The sequence below is a fragment of the Dipodomys merriami genome, unplaced genomic scaffold (genome assembly GCF_024711535.1).
Source record: "Dipodomys merriami isolate MVZ:Mamm:240054 unplaced genomic scaffold, mDipMer1.0.p SCAF_42, whole genome shotgun sequence".
Taxonomy (NCBI): Eukaryota; Metazoa; Chordata; class Mammalia; order Rodentia; family Heteromyidae; genus Dipodomys; species Dipodomys merriami.
Window position 1 is genome coordinate 4,955,167 of NW_027205826.1, and position 19,696 is coordinate 4,974,862.

At 41.1% G+C, this 19,696-nt stretch overlaps 1 protein-coding gene across 1 annotated transcript in view; it reads right to left on the minus strand.

Annotated features, from left to right (window-relative positions):
* The window catches only part of Prkca (protein kinase C alpha), a 386,397-nt gene that overhangs the window by 93,036 nt on the left and 273,665 nt on the right, over positions 1–19,696 (minus strand). Inside the window, exon 5 of the mRNA XM_069993120.1 lies at positions 18,479–18,607. Coding sequence (XP_069849221.1) covers positions 18,479–18,607 — 129 coding nt within the window. The remainder of the gene's footprint in view (positions 1–18,478; positions 18,608–19,696) is intronic.

Consider the following 19,696-nt stretch of genomic DNA (forward strand, 5'->3'; position numbering starts at 1 on the left):
TATACCTCTTTCTTTTCTTTTAGAAAACCCTTGCCCTTTCTGAGATTAAATATTCACGAGTTATTTTCTTTCATTATTTTCTCTCTTAAAAACATTTAATTCAAATCCATTTGGAATTTATTTTAGTAAACAGTATGAAGCAAAGTCCTATTTATTTTTTCCCTCCAAATGTTTGGACAATTTCCTCAACAACATCTGTGGAATGAGCCCTATGTACCTTTTTCATTGGTTCATATGGCTGATGTCTGTTTATAGCAGCTCTGTTTCTAAGACCATCTTTTCCTACATCCTATTAGTCCCCTCAACAGGCCTACACTTTCATTTCTAGATTTCCAATAAATTTTATAAGATAGCAGTACACACCTCATTTAGCACTTTCCATCCACAGACACAGAACTTTATGACTTGGGCAACTCCACTTGAGTTTGTTTTCTGATCCCCAGATAAATCTCCACACATTCTTTATTCATACTATTTATGGATTTTTAAAAAATAAGATCTAGTCAAGAAGGTAGCTTTATGTTAGAAACTTCTGGGAACTGTAGCTTTAAGATGTTACCTCATATTCAGTCAAGTCAGTAAGGTGATCAACATTTTGGACACAATAACCAACCTCTGTAGTAATTGTGCTTAGTATCTATGTGTTGTAGATGGGGAAGTCAAAGGCTTAGAGAGGTTCTGTAGAAACTCAATGCAAGATTCCAAGCTTGTAATTTAAAGGCTAGGAACACAGTGGCCCAATCTTAGTACATTCTTTAGGCTTTGGTTTATTTTGTTCTGTTCTGTGTTGAGCTGATACATAGCAGTTGTATATGCTTGCTTATGGGGAACAGTGTGCTGCACGTTGTGTAATAAACAGATCAGGGTGCTTCTCATGTCCACAATCTCAAGCATTTTTTCATTTTTTTTGAGTATCTGAAGTCCTACCTTCTAGATATTTGGAAAAAGATAATATAATATTGTTAACTATAGTCTCCCTATTGTACAATGGACCTGAAGGTTATTTAAAAAAATTAAGATAGGAGTACAGTATGATCCAGCAACCCTGTGCCTAGGTGTATATCCAAAGGAAATAAAATTAGAATGCTAAAGAATGGCCTATAATTCTCATGTTCATTGCAGAACTCTTCATAATAGCCAACAGGTCGAATCAACCCAGGTATACAACAACAGATGAGTGGCAGGGAATATGGTCTATATACACACAATGAAACACTATTTGGCCATGAAAAGGATGGAATCTTGTCATTTGCAGCAATATGAATGGGCCTGCTGAATGTTATATGATGTGAAATGAATCAGGCACAGAAAGACAAATATTCCATCATCTGAAAAACTTATGGAAATAGAAAGCTGATCTCAAAGGTACAGAGTGAAGCAGTAGTTACTATGGTCTCATCATTAGGTACGCAAGTGCAGACAGGAGGAAGAAAAAGTGCAGCACATTGTTCAACCATCACTGGCTGCCTCTGCTGTTTTGTATTCATTCCTCCATCTCCTTGTTTTTCAATCTGTGAACCTTGTGTTTTGTCTGCATATATATATATATATATGTAATATACCTATAGATTTATATTTATTTTATAAACAATATATATTACATTTTATATTTTAAATATATTATATTGTATATATTTCACCTTGCATTCCTTTGGTTATAAAAAGAAAGAATGGAAGTGTCTTCTGACCCCTCCCAATGTTTGAAGAAAAAAACATTTTAAGTTAATTATATTTTTGTTGCAAAAGTGTGAAGAAAATTTGAGTATGCTGAGCCCTGAATCCTTCTACCCTCATTTTATTTCCAGTCCTGCTGCTATAAAGTTATCTGGAGTTTGGGATATTTAATTATTATTATAATTATATATGATTTATATAAGTATCACAAGTATTGCTTATCTTTATGTATAACTTCCCTGTTCCTGAGACTCCCATTTTACTGCATGTTGCAGTTTTCTTTACTTTGCCTTTAAATGATTTTTCAAAAAAGGTTATGTACAGTCTAGAATGACACTCCATCTAGGTGACAGATTTTGGGGCCATGAACTTTGTCTCAATTCTGTGAGTGATGTTTCCTTTACTCTTCAGATTTAATTCTGTGACAATAAGAAGTCTGGGCCAATCTGTAGGTCTTTCATAATTCTAACAAATAGTATTTGTTTCTTTTCTTTTTTTAAAAATTTTATTTTCTTGTAAAGATGCTGTACAGAGAGGGTGCAGTTACATCAGTAAGATAATGAGTACATTTCTTGTCGGGCATTGTTACTTTTCTTTGTAATTTTTTTCTGGGATGTTTCTAGTTGCACAATTTCTTCCATTGATTTTGCTGGAATAGAGTACATTTACTTAGTTTGAATGCTCAAAACATGTGCTTGGTTATGTCTGCTTCAACTTTTCTCAGTGCCTATGAGACTGGCCCAAGAAGTGGCTAGACATTTGACTTTCAATGTTTCTGGCCATAGGATCATATCTGCCTCTATTTTGAGACAAGCATTGAATCTTAGCCTGAGTCCATTAAAGATTTATCTAACTATTACAGTGGAATGTTCCCTGGGCAGTATTCTGAGTCCCCCGTGGTCTGTCTAAGGGGAGGAAAGGCACTACTCATGTAGATTTCTATTATTTATGGCCTAGGGGACAGTATTTTAAATGGCAAACCAATAAAATAGTTGATGATGTGGGAGACTGCTCTGACTGTCAACAAGCAAATGACTAACTGCATTTCTCTTTTAAATTAATCAAGTGATATCCTGCTATATAATCTAGCCAGGACTTTGTTGGCACTGGCCTCCAAGAACCTGGCCGTCTCTTGACAGCAGTAGGAGCCAAGTTCGTAGCCTTCAACATGGAAAGGCAGAATGAGGTACACCTCTTCCCCTGCCTTTGCATGCGACTCTTGTCTTTCTAGCATGTGATCTGTCATCAGTAATGGTGAATCTGGTGTTGGTAACTTCCCTCTATCACCATCCCAAGCACAGCACTTCTGCTTTAATATTAACTACACCAAGACAAGAGTGGAAAACACCCAGTGTAGCAATTCTCTAAAAATAGGGTGTATAACAACCACTGTGGAGACCTCACTAACCATACTGATTTGATGTGGTTCGCCTTGGAGAATGTGACTCAGGATGTTTGGGGTGGGAGAAGCAGCCTGGACATAGAATAGCAGCAGCTTTGAGAAAGCCAGGATGGTATGCCTACCAAGTCTTGGATGAGTCATGGCAGGTGCATAGCTCACATGAGCGCATTCCAAACAGTGCTCTGTCTCTCAGAGAATCTTCACTCCACAGCAAGGAGGGGGCAGTTCTGAACCCACACTGAAGTGAATTACTTATTACCACCTGTATTCAAAAAAACCTTCCAGTCATGTTCTCATGGAGTTGGCCAGGACACGTAATACAAATGTTCCACTTAAATTCACGTTCTAGCTCTGTGTTGTCACCTGGGAAGTCCCCCCAAACCCTCTAAGTCTCTACTCCCTCATTTACAAAAGAAAGACAGCCAGAGTCTAACTCAATATTTCATAAGTGTTAAATGAGACAATGCAAGGAAAACCTTTGGTATACTGTTGGGCACCAAAATAGTACTTAACTACTCTTAACTATTGTTGTTATGATCAGTACCATTGCGGAAACCAGCATCTCACGGACATGGTTGGAGCACTTAGTAGGAACCTGGCACCACTGTAAAGTCTGGAGCTCTGAAAGACCCCTCTGCCCCCTGGCTCCATGGCACCTGTGCTCTAGTAGGGGTCAGCTTTCCATCTCCAGAGCTGGTGTATATAACTGGAACACAGGGAAGATGGATTTTGAGATACTAGAGTTCAGAGTTCCACCAGCAAAGACTCATTATTTCAAGCACAGTGTAAAGAAAACTGGATGCTCTCCTTGCCTTTGGGATCTCTCTTTAATGGGGCCCATGAATCCTCTTACTCATGATCATTTTAGGTACCAAGCCAAATGTAGAAACACAGGATCCTTCGATAAGCAAGGGATGATGGAGAGGCCTAGTCCCAGGATGGCATCGCAGTCCAAGACATTACCGACTTTCTGGTCCTGCGTCTCACCAAAGGAGTGCCCAAACATTTAACTCTGGTGACACTGGCCAAACTGAGACTCCATCATCTTGCTTTCCTAGTTCCAAACCCCAGAGCAGCAAAGAGAAAGCAGAGCAACAACAAACCATCACAATGATAAACATCACCACAATAAACAGTACCACTATAATACATTAACACCACAATGATAAATGCAGTTTGCTCAGGGAGGAGGGGCCAGGAAATCTGTTATTATTCAGATTTCCATTTGTATTTCTGGCGGCATAATCAGAATCCTTCTGCTACTCCAGAGATAGCAGGATGATTCTTTGCTTACAGGCACAAGGTGATGATACCAGAGACAGAGAAGAACTTCAGGGGCTGACCTGCATCCATCAAGTTCTCCCCTTTCAGACCAAGATAGGCTGAGCCAGAGTAACCAGGAAGAGAGCAAAAGGCCCCCTCCCTGACCTACCCAACCCCCCCAAGTCCGATTACTTCCCTTTCATCTGTGCTTAAAATAGACTATGCCAAACTGAAATAACCCAGGAGATTAAATTAAATTAAATCAGGGCTGGCTCCCAGGCAGTTGCTAATAAAATCATAAGCATTCACATCAGTGTGGCAGACAAAGACAAAAATGTTTATTGGTTATGCCCCACCTCCTGACTGAAGAAGTCGGACCTGGAGAAGACAAAGCCACTAGGACCAACTTTCTAATATTTTCATATAAGTGACCAAGTACCTAAACTTTTAAAGGCAAGTGCTCTACCACTGAGCCACCTTCCCAGCCCCATACCTAAACTTTTCAAATTGGTGACAAGCTAGAATCTGTTGTTCTTGGCTTGCCTGTGGAAGCCCCAGCTTCCAGTGATATTTGTTGGGTTTCTTTGCCAGAAATGCTCTAGCTGAGCTCTATTCCTGGACAGGCAGCTAAAGAGTGAGAGCCCCTTATCTCCATCAATATGCAGCTCTGCCACCTGCAGGATCAATGACATTCCCATACATTCACGGTCTTCCAAAGTGGCTCACAGTTGACTCTCTGAGGTGATTCCCAAATCTTTATTTCCCCAAGGTGCTTTTGTACCACCGAGTCATGTTGGTCAAATAACCAGCGAAGTGGCAAAACTGCCAAATGGGAAGGAAAGTCAAATGGGAAGATGGTGATCATTGTAAAACTCACAAATCAAAGACTGCACACAGGATAAAGATCCCCATGCAGACTTGTAAGGTGGACACCTGCAATCTAAGTGTTTCATGGTGGATGGGAGAGTAGCCGTAACACTGTGAGCATTATGCCCACACAATTTACAGACCAGGCAGGAGTCACATCGTTTTCCTAACTGTGGGAGGGTCTCATGGCTGTCATTCATGAATAAAATGTACCTTGCTTTTCTTCGATGAATGGAAGCCAGGTAGTCTGGCTTTCCTCAGGACAGAGGCTAAGCACTCAGAGGCATTGTTAGCATGCTGCCAACTAGTTTATTCTCACAGTTGGAATTCTTCATGAAAGCAGAGCTGTAGGGGTGAGAGGCACAGCCCTGCCAAGCAAGCAACACAGCCTGCAGACAAAGCTGCCATGGGGGAGAAAAGCTGAGTGCTAACAGCTCAAAACAGTCTGGAAGGCTTTGTCCAGTTCCTGAGCTCTAATCAACTATCTCCTCCTTATTCCGCATTCCAACTGTGACCCCATTCAAAGGACTCTGAGGTAGACAAATGTCACTGAATGAATTTTTTTTTCTTATTCTTGGCTGTTTCTGGAAACTGGCCAGGCAAGGAACATGCTCATTTGTTCAACAGGAACTGAGGAATAGTATCAAACTTTTGTATAGGAGCTCAGGCACGATCACTGGTCTCTAGAGATTTCATGGATGGGCAATATGTTTAAAGAAAAAGGCACCCAAATAGATGGCAGGAGCCTGGCTCCCACACCAACTTCCTGTTTAGCTGAGTCTCGTGGTAGTGTGCTTAGTCTGCTTAGTACCCCTTACTTTCCCATTTCTGGGCAATGTTACTTCCTTGCCCTGACCCCACATTCTATACCCTCCAGGCACAATTAATTGGTGGGGATTAGACTGACAAATGGCAGCAATATGTAGAAAGATGTGACACACAGAAAGCCAGCATCTGGTTGTAAGTGTTCCTATGGACTCACAGTATCCTCCTCACCTTGAGTTTCATAAGATACCCCAGATTTCTCTCTTCCTTCTGAGTGGTTTGAATTTCATTTTATCCTTCCCAATTCCACATATGCTATCTATTAATCAAGTTCTCTAAGGTTTGGTTAGAGAGGTGAGAAGACTGAAATGTCATCAATGTCTTTCAAACTGGGCTTGGCAGATCTCGAGGATCATGGCGAAGAAGAATGGAGTCTTTGATCAGGGTATATTTCCAAATAATATGTCACTGAAAGGCTTTTGCTGTTCAAACTTGTTTGAAAAAAAATCGCTGAACCAGACTTACTTGCCTTGTTCAGTTGAAGAATTCCTGGAGTCTTTGATGTTACGTCTGTTTCCTCCAGAAGGGACCCACTGATTGGCACAGATGGTAGCACTTTCTGAAACTACTCTTCTGGTTACAAAATGTGACACTAAAGGGAACCTCATAGTTCATATAGTTCTGTTGCTTTGATATGAATGTGCAGATGTCAGGGACACAGGGAGATTATTGATAGGAGTGAGGCCACAGCCAGGTGAAATCTTTCAGGTGGAAAAATCTTTCAACATCTTCTATGCAACCACTCTCCTCTTATAGGGAACTTTTAGGTTGAGAGGTGATTTCTCAGTATGTTTTTGTGTAAGTTTGTAGGCACGGTGAAGGAAAAACAAATGAAGTCCAGAATGAGACTTTTTTTTTTATTCTGGTTGTAGTTAGATTCCCCTTGTGGTTATAGTGAATCAGTTAATGTGTCCATAAAGTGACACACGTCAATTCATTTAACTAGGTGATTTAATGTGACCAGAACAAAACTCCATTACTACAGTAACAATCCATAATCTTTATTCAGCTTTGGTTAGTGGTATAGTTGGGAGTCAGATCCAATTTATCTGACTCTAAAGCCAAAGCTACACTACAAGATGAAATAGTTCACTGCTGTTACTGTACAAACACTGTCTTCTGTATACTTCCCTCACATAGCATCAGTTGTTTAAAGTGTGCTCAGAATTTTTTTCAAACACATACTGGTATCCTTCAGAATCAGAAATTCTTAGGATCACATAGAGTCTCTGTGATTTGGAGTAGAGAGACTGAATTAGAGTCTAGACACCATCCTAAGTAACAGGGTATTTATTAGTGGGCTTACAACCATACACACACACACACACACACACACACACACACACACACACACACACACACACACACACACACACACACACACACACACACACACCACATACACTCTCCCTTCTGGCCTCTGAGTAGCTGTTTAACCCACTAAGATAACATGCAAAATGATTAGTATGGACCTTATACTGTGAACTCTGCTTCAAGAAGAGTGGCCGAATAAAGGCAGAGAGAGGCCAGCTCAGAATTGCTCAAAGCAAGAGCCATCTCTGATCATCTCTTGCACACCTGCTAAGTGTGCAGAGAAGCAGAAGTGACTGGTACAGTCTGTCTCCACTAGGTTGAAGCTGGTGAAATGCTACTTCCCTCATGTTATCTCCTCCAACCCTGGCACCATCACTCTGAAAACTTTTATAGGAGGTTTTGCTTTCTTCTTTTCTTTGTTATTCTAGGAAAATAGAAAAAAGAAACAACACAAATGCCTGCCTCACTTTAAAAGGGACCCTGACTGTCTTTAATTAACTGCAAACCTTGCATTAATTACAAAGGAAAATGGGAGGTAGAGCACAAGTACCATTCTTCTCAGTTCAGAAAGGCCCCTGTGGGGAAGCTCAGGCACTGAGCCTCCTGCAGGTGGCCACAGCCTACTCTATTCAAGTAGGGATATTTTAGAACCACCCCAGGAGCTAACTTATCTTGTACTTTCTCAGGAAAGCTTGCATCCCTCCAAGTGGAAACGCCAAGAAGTTGGAAAGAATACAGCCTGATGTATTCCTGCCATTTTGATGCCAGTAATGCCAGTAATCAGGGCATGTACATCTGCATTAATTGGAGAGTTCTTTATAGAACAGCGGAACAACTTTCCTTATAGGTTAGCAAAACTGGTGGAAAGAACCAAAAGGTACTAGCAGGAATAGCCTCATTTGGCTATTCAGGCTTTCTGCTGGACCACTCTGTCACATCCTTGAAGAACAGACAGTTCAAAAGAGAAAGATAATATCTCTGTATTTATCCTGGGACCTTTCCACTGTTGAATCTAATGATTGCTAAATACTGTTCAAGTTTTCTTTTGGTGAAGAACCAAATGGGGAACATTTGTCTGTTATTTATTTCCTCCTTAATGTGAATCTCTTAATCCCCACCCTCCTTCAAAGAGTTAAAAGGAAGTTTCAATGGAAGTGATTGAAAACACATCATTTATAAGCTTCTAAGAGATTCCTCGCTTGGCTAATGCATTGACTTTCTCAAAGAAGATCAAGTTCCTTGCAATAATTTCATGGCAATTAATCTTGTACTTAAATGATAATCCTATAATTAGAAGCAATTAAAATCCTGCACAAGGATGACCTGCTCAGTCAATGTCAGTGTCTCTGTATGCTAATGGGGTAATCTTGAAAAAGGCCTCAGACATAATTTGCATTTCCCCTTCTAGGGATGCAGGCACTCAAGGCCTATTTCCTTGTGGCAGGAGTCACTGAAGTCCAAGAAAATGGATGATTAGTGCTCTTACAAAGCGTATGGGGCTTGGGATCTTTCTAAGTAGGAAAATAGAAGTCCTATCATTTGCCTGTGGTTTCTGGGATACTTTAAGATAAAGGCAAGCATTGCATTAAGGAAATGACATTGGCAACCCTTTGCCCCTCACCCAAATCCTGCTGCCTCCCACAGATATCCAATGACTAAGCACCCAGCATAGAAAGCTATGTTCAAATCACTGCAAAGAGAACTGAGCATGAATAACCATCTGTAGGAGGGCATACCACTAGTTAGTACACATTTGACATTTAGCTATGCCACCAATAAGTCAGGACAAGGTACTCAAGTCAGGATGTAAATAATGACATGTCTTTCCAACAGAATGCAACCTTTTTTCCTTGGCTGATGTACACCTTTAAAGAGCCAACAAGACATATGGCTTCATGAGTTGGGCTAAAACAGGATTTTTGTAATTTAATCCAGATGTGGGTTAAAATGGGAGGAGTCACTTGGAGTGGGAAGAGTCATTATAAACCTGAGCAGATTTTTTATGCTGTGCTTTTTGTATATTTCTATCATCACCACCACCACTGCCATCACCACTACAATTTCAACAAGCATAAGCTAGGCACAGGTTTGAAGCAAGTAACTGGAGTATAGGAGATCAGAGAGTCTCTCTAACCTCAAAGGGCTTAAGAGCTGGAAAGCATGGGGAGTCTTTTGGGGCCAAGGGCCGTTTGGATGATTATATTATCATTTGCAGGCCATACAAAATTATCAATATAGGTAGATGGTCCATAGGCAGCCAACAAGAAGCATACCTGTCTTGTCTTGTACCAAATGATATATATGGCCCATGAGTTAGACATTCCCCATCCCTGAGGGAAGATTCCAATATGTAAATAAATATACAAATGATATCACCTTGCAGTTATCCGACTCTTCTGACAAAGAGAAACTGATCCATTTTAGGCAGGGAATAATGTGTGGAGAGGCTTCAGAAAGGTAAGTAGATCTGTTTCTCAAGAAAATGCTCTTGAGAGAGCAGAGGAGTGTCATAAGCAAAGGTAAAGAGTAGAAAATACCCAAATACCTAGTGGGTTACCACTGGCCATGTTGGAGAGGCTACAAACAACAGGGTTGTTTTAAATTGGAAGATGGAGTAGAAAGGGGCAGGATATGTAAGGGATAGGGCTAGAGAGACAGGTAAGATACTGGCCACTGAGTAGGTCATTTAATCATGACAGTGATATTTCAAAGTGCTCAATCAAGGGAGAGGATAGGATAGATAAATCAATTGAAAACATGGTTGTCATGACTTAGAATCATATGCATTTGAGTGAGCAACACACCTGGGATAATGACACAGAACAAATGGAGGTTCTAGTATACACACACTTCTGTGTTTCTGGCTACAAGAAGGTTTTTGATTTCTTTTGCAAAAGATACACCTTCATATAGAGCATCAGTGAATGTAAGACAAGTGATAGCTAGACATGATCACTTCAAAGACTGAGAATGTAAGCACATGAATCCCAAAGGGAGAAGTACCAGGTCAATAAGAAAAAGCTGTGTGGGCAGAGTGAGAAAGAGCATGTCCAGCCAACTTGTGTACTGTCAGCCCATGTCCTGAAGGGGCGTTTGTTTCCATCCTTTCTTGCCCATTTTAATTCATCAATGTCAGGCACAGAAGGCTTCAGCCAGATTCCCTGCTGACATTTTTATTCCTAGCCATTATCTAAACCCTGGAAAATGGAGGCTCTGGTGGATGTGATGATGGGCCCTCACCCACCATGGTGCTAGGGGTGCTGCCATAATTACAGGTGTGGCAAAGCCATTGCGGAGGAGTCTCCACTATTAATTCAAGGATGGAAACATGAAATTGCAATCCTTTTAGCAATGGTGTGGGCTGTGTCTGTACGAAAGAAATGGCTGTGGATAGTACACCACCTTCTCTGGGCCAGAACCAAGGGTCAGGTAGATAAGACAGCATGGAGGGGGATATACTAGAGGTGCTAGAGGTGAACTGCCTTCCAGAGTAGCGGGTGTGTGACCTAGAGTACCTGGTGCTTCTAAGTCTCAGTTTCTTAAGTTACAAGATGATTGATGATGATGATGATGATGATGACATGTTTTCCCAAAGGGTGATTATGATGAAACATCATACAGGAAGCATCTAGTTGGCCTGGTGACTGGCATGTGTGTGGGGTCTCTTCTCATAGGATGTCAGCATTCAGTTTCAGATTCCAGAAATATCTTTGGTTTGTCTTCAATATCCTCTTTTCTGCACCTACTATTTGTATTTGGATTGGCCAGCCATCCATTAGCATCTGCAATTTGCAAAAGCTCAAGCACAGAGATCACTGCAAGAGAAAGCACCTCTGGCCAGATGTCACCACTTCTTCCTGAGCCAATCAGAAGCCAGTCCTCCCTAGGGATGTGGGACAGACAAAAAATTTCTCCTTGTTCCCTCTCACCCACCTATGAAACAAGAATTCATGCTAGTTAAATATCACTCCATGGAAAAACAGCATTCTCCAATGCTCTCAGAGCTGGTGGATGCTAATAAACCAAGGTATGGGTTTGGAATAGTTGAGAAGACACCCGAAAGGAGGAAGGACTCATTTTGGCTCATGGTTTCAGAGGGTACATTCCATGATTGCTTGGTCCTGTGTACCTGATTAGAATATTACGCTGGCTGGAGCTTCTTCTCCTCATGGAAGCCAGGAAGCAGAGAGCAAGGAAGGGACTGGGACTAAGTGTTGCCTCCAGGACACATCTCAGCAACTCATTTTCCTACAGCCAGCCTCCACTTTCTAAAGTTTCTAGAACATTCCAAAATAGTGCCACCAGCTGTTCACCACATGTTCAACATCTGAGTCTGTAGGTCATAATTCATATTCAAACCATAACTAAAGTTCTGTAAAGCCTTCTAGAGAAAAACACTTTGCCATAAAAAGCAGTTTCCTGTTATATTAAAGACCTTTTTCCACCTGTATTTGAGCCCAAACTAAATGTGATTTTTCTCAAATGTAAGGGACATAAAACTTGCCAATGTTATTTTTAGAAATAGACACTTGTTTTGAGATAGAAATGCTTGAAACCGAAGTTTACACAGATCATTACTGAGCTGATGTATTTGATGCAGGCATGGAAAAACCCCAGGAGGTGAAGACTGGCACCCAAAAGAAAGGCAGGTGCAGAATATAAGAGACCCACTCGGCACTAGAGACATTTAGATTTAGTTCTGTCAATACACTGCCCACATAGCCCATTATATACATGTACATATGCTTACATAGGAGACTTCTAGTTGGCTTATTCAGATTGCTTTTCTTTTCTTTTCTGCCTAGACTACCTAGAAAATGGGTATAAATACACAAGCTCTCAGAGACACAGACCATGGGTGGCTTCCAGATCTTGGACAGTGTCTGTCCATCCATGTAGATGTGAAGGTTCCAGAACCCTGTCTCTGCACTCTGGAAGGATGTATAAGTCCTGGGCAGTCATTCTGTGGAGGCTCTGTATTAACCAGGGCAGGGACTACGTGAGAGATCTGCACAAGTAGGGTTTAAGGTATTGGCCCCAGTGCAGAACCATAAAACATTCAAGATTGGGCAGGATAATCATGTCTCCTTTGGTCTACTGTCCACTAAAGGGAAGAACAGTGGCAGTGGCATGTGATGCTCAGTAGATTAAGAGAATCCAGACTGAGAAGTTAAACCACCAAGGTGGGTGGACAGTGCTTTACCTGGGGGATTCCTTCCAGCTGCTCTCCAGAGAGCATGTCAGTATCTGATGAGAAGGAACAAAGTTACAGACATATATAACGTTCCATAGGCATTTGAAATACCTTAACTGGGTGGCCAAGTTTAGCATCACTTGAAGATAAGTAAGCTGGCACCCTCACTCTATCTCAAATGGAAGGATCAGACTGGGAGCGGCAGCTTCTTTTGCATTCCTGCATCTCACAGATTTGATTGAACAGAAATTACCTCCAACTAATGCATAGTTTGGTCCAACTCCTCCTGGTGGGCATCCCCACATTGGTAATACTGTTCCATAGCTGCCCACCCTTGGGAAAGAACCTGTACAAAGCTTCAGGTAAACAATGGGCTACCTCTGTGCCCCATAAACATCTGCAATAAAGAAAGCCCATAGTCACTGTGACCCTTGGATGAAGCCTGAGCTCAGGCCAGAGGATTGATGCCCTGCCATGTTGAAAAGTAGATACCTGCAACTAAAATCTCCCTATCAGAAAAAGTATTAAACTACAGTACATGGTCCCAGGATTGACCAGTCTGTAACCTGTGATGACAGTAGTCCTGATCTCTTGAACATAGAGAGAAACACATTTCCCTCCAGCTTTCTCAACCACTTACCTGAAATTCCTGATATCCTGGATGGTCTGTATGGTACCTCTTGACCCCCCTCTATCTGTGCCTGCAATGTCACTTGCCCTGCTTGCCTCTACTGCTACTGCTGTGTGAAGCCAGGACTTGTAGTTTCTTTGGCTAAGGCTCCCTTCTCCCAATCCCTTCCTGTACTTTAAGGGCTCAAGTATGTGACCTGTAATTAACTCCTGCCCGCAGCTTAAAAAAATACACATGCATTCCACAATGAGGTCCATGTCTTCATCATTTTAGCATCCGCAGAACCTGGCAGAGAGCTAGACACATACTTAAGAAATAGATGAGTTAAAGAAATAGATGAGTTAAAGAATGACAAACTCCTACACAAAGCTCAGGCTTCATTTCCTTGATTCTGTAGCAAACACACTGAGGAGATGGAAAGGTAAAAGAGTGTACACAGTGGGAACGTTGTCTCAACTACAGCACCATGACGGTGATTCTCAATACTAGGGATGGGACCCAGACCCCAAACATGACCCCAGAAGGAGGACAGAAGGAGTACTTCAAGGAGCCAAAGATGGGGAGGAAGTTCTCCCTTCCTTATGCCATGCTGCATTAACAACCCAAACTATGGGAAAAACTTAGACTCTTCAGAATAATCTATTTGTGGGAAAGACATGTTCCTGAGACAGCACATGGTACTCTTTTTTTTTTTTTTTCAATTTACTTACACCATTAAATTGAAAACTAATTCCTATGAAGAATCTTTTTTTTTTAAAAAAAAAACTATTCCTCCAAACCAAATGATAAAGCACATAAGAATGTAGAAAACCTATTAAAATCACCTATCAGAAGGGGGGGGGGATACGATTCTGATAACATCAGCACTATAGCCTAAAGGCAATAAAATAAAAATACATCATAAAAGCAAAGGCTTTTTCCTATAAATACCACACACATCCAGGGGAAAACTCACCCCTGATTTCAAAAGGCGGATTTCCATCCCAAAGCAGAACTCCCACTGGGAGTTTCTATGTTACTTTGGAAATTATTTTCTACCTGAATACCTCTACACAGGTAAAACGGGCACCGAGGTAATTTAGCAATTAACACAGCGGCTCAGGGCTTAGGTTTAAATGCATTTTCCAAGAAGTCACTTATATTTGGACCTGCAGCTCTGCTCATTATAGTTTATTGTTTATATTCGTGTTCTCATTAAAGCCAGGCTAATTCTCACATTCCATTTAAACCCTCACTGGGAGTTCCCTTCCTTCTAACAAATACCTATGGCCCTCCAGTCTCCTTCTCCACAGGCCCTCTTCCTCCCCTACATCCCTACTCACCTCAGGCACCTTCCAGGGGTGTGCTATTTAGGGCACTTAAGTGTATTTGGACTTGAATTGTTCTACAACTCCTTTCTGTGATAACAGTTTGTCTCCTAGCTTTAAGTCCTGTGGAATGTCTATGACCAACGATGTCCAAAGAACATCATGGAGGGCTTATTATTATAGGAGGATTTATTATAGGTTCAAAAGGAATCTCTACATAATAAGAGAGACTTGAGATGCTCAGACCTAGATACTGAAAGGCAGTTTCTACCCTATGACTTGGAAAAATTTCCCTTCCCTTCTGTAATTGTTTGGCTCATCTCAAAAATGAGAATAAGAATGGCATTATATCCTGGCATAGTCTGAAGATTAGAAGAGATGAATACAAGGAGCTCAATACAAAGAAAGAGTCATGTTCTATCAATAGTGGGTACATAGTAGGTACAGAGTCATGTTCTATCAATAGTGGTACTCTCGTGATACTCTATCAACAGTAGGCACTCTATAAGTGGCAGATGCTATGAAGAAAGACATTTCTTTTCTGAACTGCTTGGCTGGGAGGAGCTGCAGTCCTGACAATGTCAGGACTGCACTACAGGCTCTGCTGGGCATTCTTTGCGATCCTTTTATATAGGGAAAACATGGGTTTGATAGCTCCTCTTTGGTTTTTTAAAACAACACCTAGCTGAGTGTGGTGGTTCATGTCTTTAATCCCAGCGCTTGAGAGAGTGAGGTAGGAGGATCTTGAATTCAAAGCCAGCCTGGGCTACATACTGAAACTCTGTCTCAAGAACAGAAATTAAAAACAAAAACAAAGCAATCCCCAAACACAGGACTACTTTTTCCACAAATGCATCAGGTACTATTCCAAAATGTGATTATTTTGATACTTAAACCCTCTTTCATCAAGGATGTTAACATCAGATGAAGTCAGATGATGGGTGTGTATGGGGAGTCTGTACTCTATTTCCACAAATAAAAACTTATTTCAAAGAAAAAAATTCAAGCTAGGTGTGGCAGTACACACCTGTAATCTCAGTACTTGGGAGGTGGAGGCAAGAGGCTTGCAAGTTCAAGCCCATCCTGGGTCATATAGCTGGACCCTGTCTCAAAAAACTAAGGATGAAGAACATAGCTCAGTGGTAGAGTGCTTGCCTAGAGTATGTAAGGACCTGCCAAAGGAAAAAAGTCCTCAAAATATCATTACCAATTTTTGAATTCCTTAGTTTTACTTTTTATATTTAGGATTGAATTTCCTCCACACATATACTACTTTATTATTTTTTAAGCACAGACTCAAACCCAGGACCTTGCCCATATGAAGTGTTTTACCACTAAATTACATCCTTAGAGAGATAACTATATTTCAGAAAGCTTCCAGTCCTTGTTGATTCTATCATTGAATGCAATTGAAATACTTAACCAGTGAACATCTATGTAATTTTGGGAGTTATTTTGTTTCCAGTACCTTGATTTCTTCATCTATAAAGGAATGATCATAAACTTCCATAAACTTTTGTCAAAACTATTCACTGTTAGTTGCTGCTGCTGCTGCTATTGTTTGTTCTGGTCTGAATATTGGTGTTCCCAGATTTATATGCTGAAAATGAATCCTCAGTATAAAAGGGCTGGGGGCGAGAGGGCAGCAAGGGCTTTTGAGAAATGACTAGTCTGAGGGTTCCAGTCTCATGAATGGGTTATCCTTTGTATAGAAGAGATAAAGAGTGCATGTTGTCTCTTTTCTCCTCTTCGTCATATGGGGACACAACAAGAGGTGCCATCTGTGGAGCAAAGGGTGAGCTTCACCAGACACTGAACCTGCTTGTCCTTCACCCTGAGCTTCTTATGAGAGAAATGAATTTCTAGCATTTATAAGTTATCAGGCCTAAAGTGTTTTTGTTAGAGCAGCCTGAATGGAATAAGACATTATCATTATTAAACTACTGCTAAATTTGCATTCTTAGAGTGGAGCTATATCTGTGCAATACTTTTAAACTAATTCTTGAGAACCATGACCTTCATGACTGATATTTGTTACACTGCTTAGTTTTCCTGTGTTACATGTCCATATCTATCTTTGAAGATTTGATGCCCTGAGATCATCCTGCAACCACAAGTCCAGTCCAACTCTCAGTGGAGCAATGAGTATGAAATGAGCCCTACTAAGCTGGTTTTTTTTCCTTCAACCCATGTGCCACCTGAGCCAGGGAATCCATGTGTTTTTACACCTGCAGGACTCTTTTAGCTCATGGAAGAGATTGAATGATTCAGGCAGCACCCTGCAATTGCTGATTTTATTTCGGGAGGTATGGGACAAGTCCAGCACACACAGTGTGTGTTATGTTTTGCCCAGAAACACAAAGAATAACAGCTAAATATTTAAAAACTCCTACCAGGCATTCTTGCATTATAGTAAGCCACATGTTGTCACATGTAAACTCCATAATCAAACTCTGTTCATCCATAGGGTCTATTCTATTGCCAACCACAGTGGCTTTGGTAAAGAGAGGTAAGGAAAAAGTAAGGAAATGCACGGCCACGTTCCATAGTATGTATTCTATTTGATAGGTTTTCTATTCCCCCACTGCATGCTCCCTGCCCCATGCAGAAAAGAGAGAGAAAAGACAGAAAAGAGAAACAAGAGTAAGGTTGTGACCTTGCAAATGGTTTCGAGGCTAACCTCATGGCCCAGAGACGCCTCACTTTGTCTGAGAAGGAAGCATGTGTGCAGGACTGGGGACCTGGGTTGTCAGCAGTGAGAAGTGCAGAGTGGCCTCTGACAGCATCAGCTGACTAGAAGGAAATGTAGGTGAGAGTCAGAGGCCCAAATAGAAGGATGAAGCAGGGATGGCTTGGAGAAAAAAAGAAACTTCTCTACAATACAAGATGTCAAAAGGGGATCTGTGTGTACAACAGGGATTTTACTGAGCTTCATTTGACAGAGCTTCATCAGTTTTGGCTGGTTTGTTCCATGATTTATCCAGAAGCAAGCTAGCTACCCTTGTAGCAACATGTCAAGACCATTTGCTTGGTTTCCCTGTGTTCTGACTCAAGAGGACAATAAGAGGAAGAAAAGGTGTCTATATTTTCAAAGAAAAAAAGTGAGGATGTTACCCAAGTAGGCAAGCTTTGTCTGAAACTCCCTCTTTTTCTCTTAAATAGAAATAATTCTAGCTTAAAAAATTATATATCCTATTATGTATAAGTAAAAACAAAGTCAGTTTTTCCAATACTTAGGACAATTGAAAATCCTAAATACAAACAGACATTTAATACCTTGCTGATCAAATGGAGGTAAATGTCAAGGAAAACACATACAGACATTCCACAAAGGAGCCCAAAGAAAACAAGGCTGTGGTTGGAAGTGCACTGCACTTGGAATAGTGATTAGAAGGAGAGGGTCTGGACTTAAATATTCAAGTCCTGGCTCCTTACTTACTAACTCTGCAATGCTGTAAGTTACCAATCTCTCTGTGACTCAGTTTCCTCATCTGGAAAATGAGGTTAGTAATTAAGTAGGTATGAAGACTAAATAATCTATTTAAATTGTTGATACCATATCAACATGGAGGAAGCATATGTTTCTCTCTCTCTCTCTCTCTCTCTCTCACACTTGCTTTTTCTCTCTCTCTGTGTATAATTACCGCCATCTTGGAGGTGGATTTGTAAGGTCATCATGGCCTGCTGCCACTCCCACCTTCATCTTCCATTCATCAGCCTTCCCTGCCATAGTTCCAATCTCACCAATGGCATTTTGATTAATTGCCTTCCTTGTCACCTTGTCACTAGAGGGAGAACACACTGGCTATGTTATCCAAGTAGAGGATTCACACAAAAGGTGGTCGTGACCTGATACATGATGTTGAGTGTCTGGGAATTCAGGTAGGTTTACAGAGTCTCCTGAACAGGTCTCAGCTATGGTGGTCAGTCTATCATGGTAGACCCTCAAGTGACCTTGAGTTTCACCTAAAAATGCTGCTGGCCAGGCAGGTAGGCCTTACCTGTGACGTGGAGCTTCTCATCGGTGACCTCAGCCTTCAGGTAAATTCGGCCTCTTTTCTCTGTATGATCCATCCCACAGAGGCTGGGGACATTTATGACACATTGCTTGTGAACATTCATGTCGCAGGCTGTGAATTAAGGAAGCACAGGGTGAGGCAGCCATATGGGCTGAAGGCATTTCCTCTGTGTTTTGGTATCCAGGCAAAAATGACAGTGAGCTAGCCCCGAACTTGATACTCTGCTATAATGTTTTTGGTGACATAAGGAACTGCTAGCAGATGTCCTTTCCAGCACAGGCTCCGTGTGAGTGAAAATATCCTTAAAATATCCACCCCATATTTATTCAAGTCTTCACCAAAGCAAAATACCCAGCTTGTTCTTCAGTGATTAGTTTTAATATTTAACAAAACCCACATAGGTAAATGTGCACCAAGTGCAGATTGATTAATAGCTTATGTACATACAAGCATATAAAACGCAAATCTTAAACAGATACTTTTTGCCAAAGAATTCCTTCTGCCACTGAGAGCCTGGAGCCTGCCACTGCGAAAGTAACAATCTATGGGCCGCACATAGGAAATTCCTAAAATTTCCTTTTCCTCACCTAACCTGGTATTTTCAAGAAGGTGCAAATACGTTGCTTTTTCCTTCTTTAAAAGAACTTGCGTTTGATATTTTAAACCTATCTTCAATATTTAAATATTATTCCAAGTAAAACAAATACATGCCTGGCAGAAGCCCTTCCTTACAGCTGACATTATGTGGGAGAGACAGGGGGAGGATAAAAAAAGATCAGTCTTACTGCAATGAACCAAAGAAACCCTGAAAAGAATCCTGAGCACTGACTACAAACATGAAACTGTGTAGGTGTTTCAGCTCCATCCTTCTGGTAACTTCAGGATTCCTGAGGAAAGGATGGCCTCTGGAATCTTCACAAATACTGCCAGGATGCTAACAAGGCTATCCTACAACCTTCAAGGTGGAGCCTTCCTACCCTTTTCATTTCCAGCATTTGGTGTGAACATGGCAAACTGTGAAAAGCATTGTGCATGAGACATGTATGCTGTGATTAAACAGTAAAGGCAGGATAATAGACACAACAAGGGAAAAATAATTGGCTTATTCACAAATATGTATTGTTAGGTTCCTCTTTCCAGAGCTAACTGTTCAAGATCATGCACTTGGGCTTAGCCAAGATAATTTGGGTTAACTGAGTT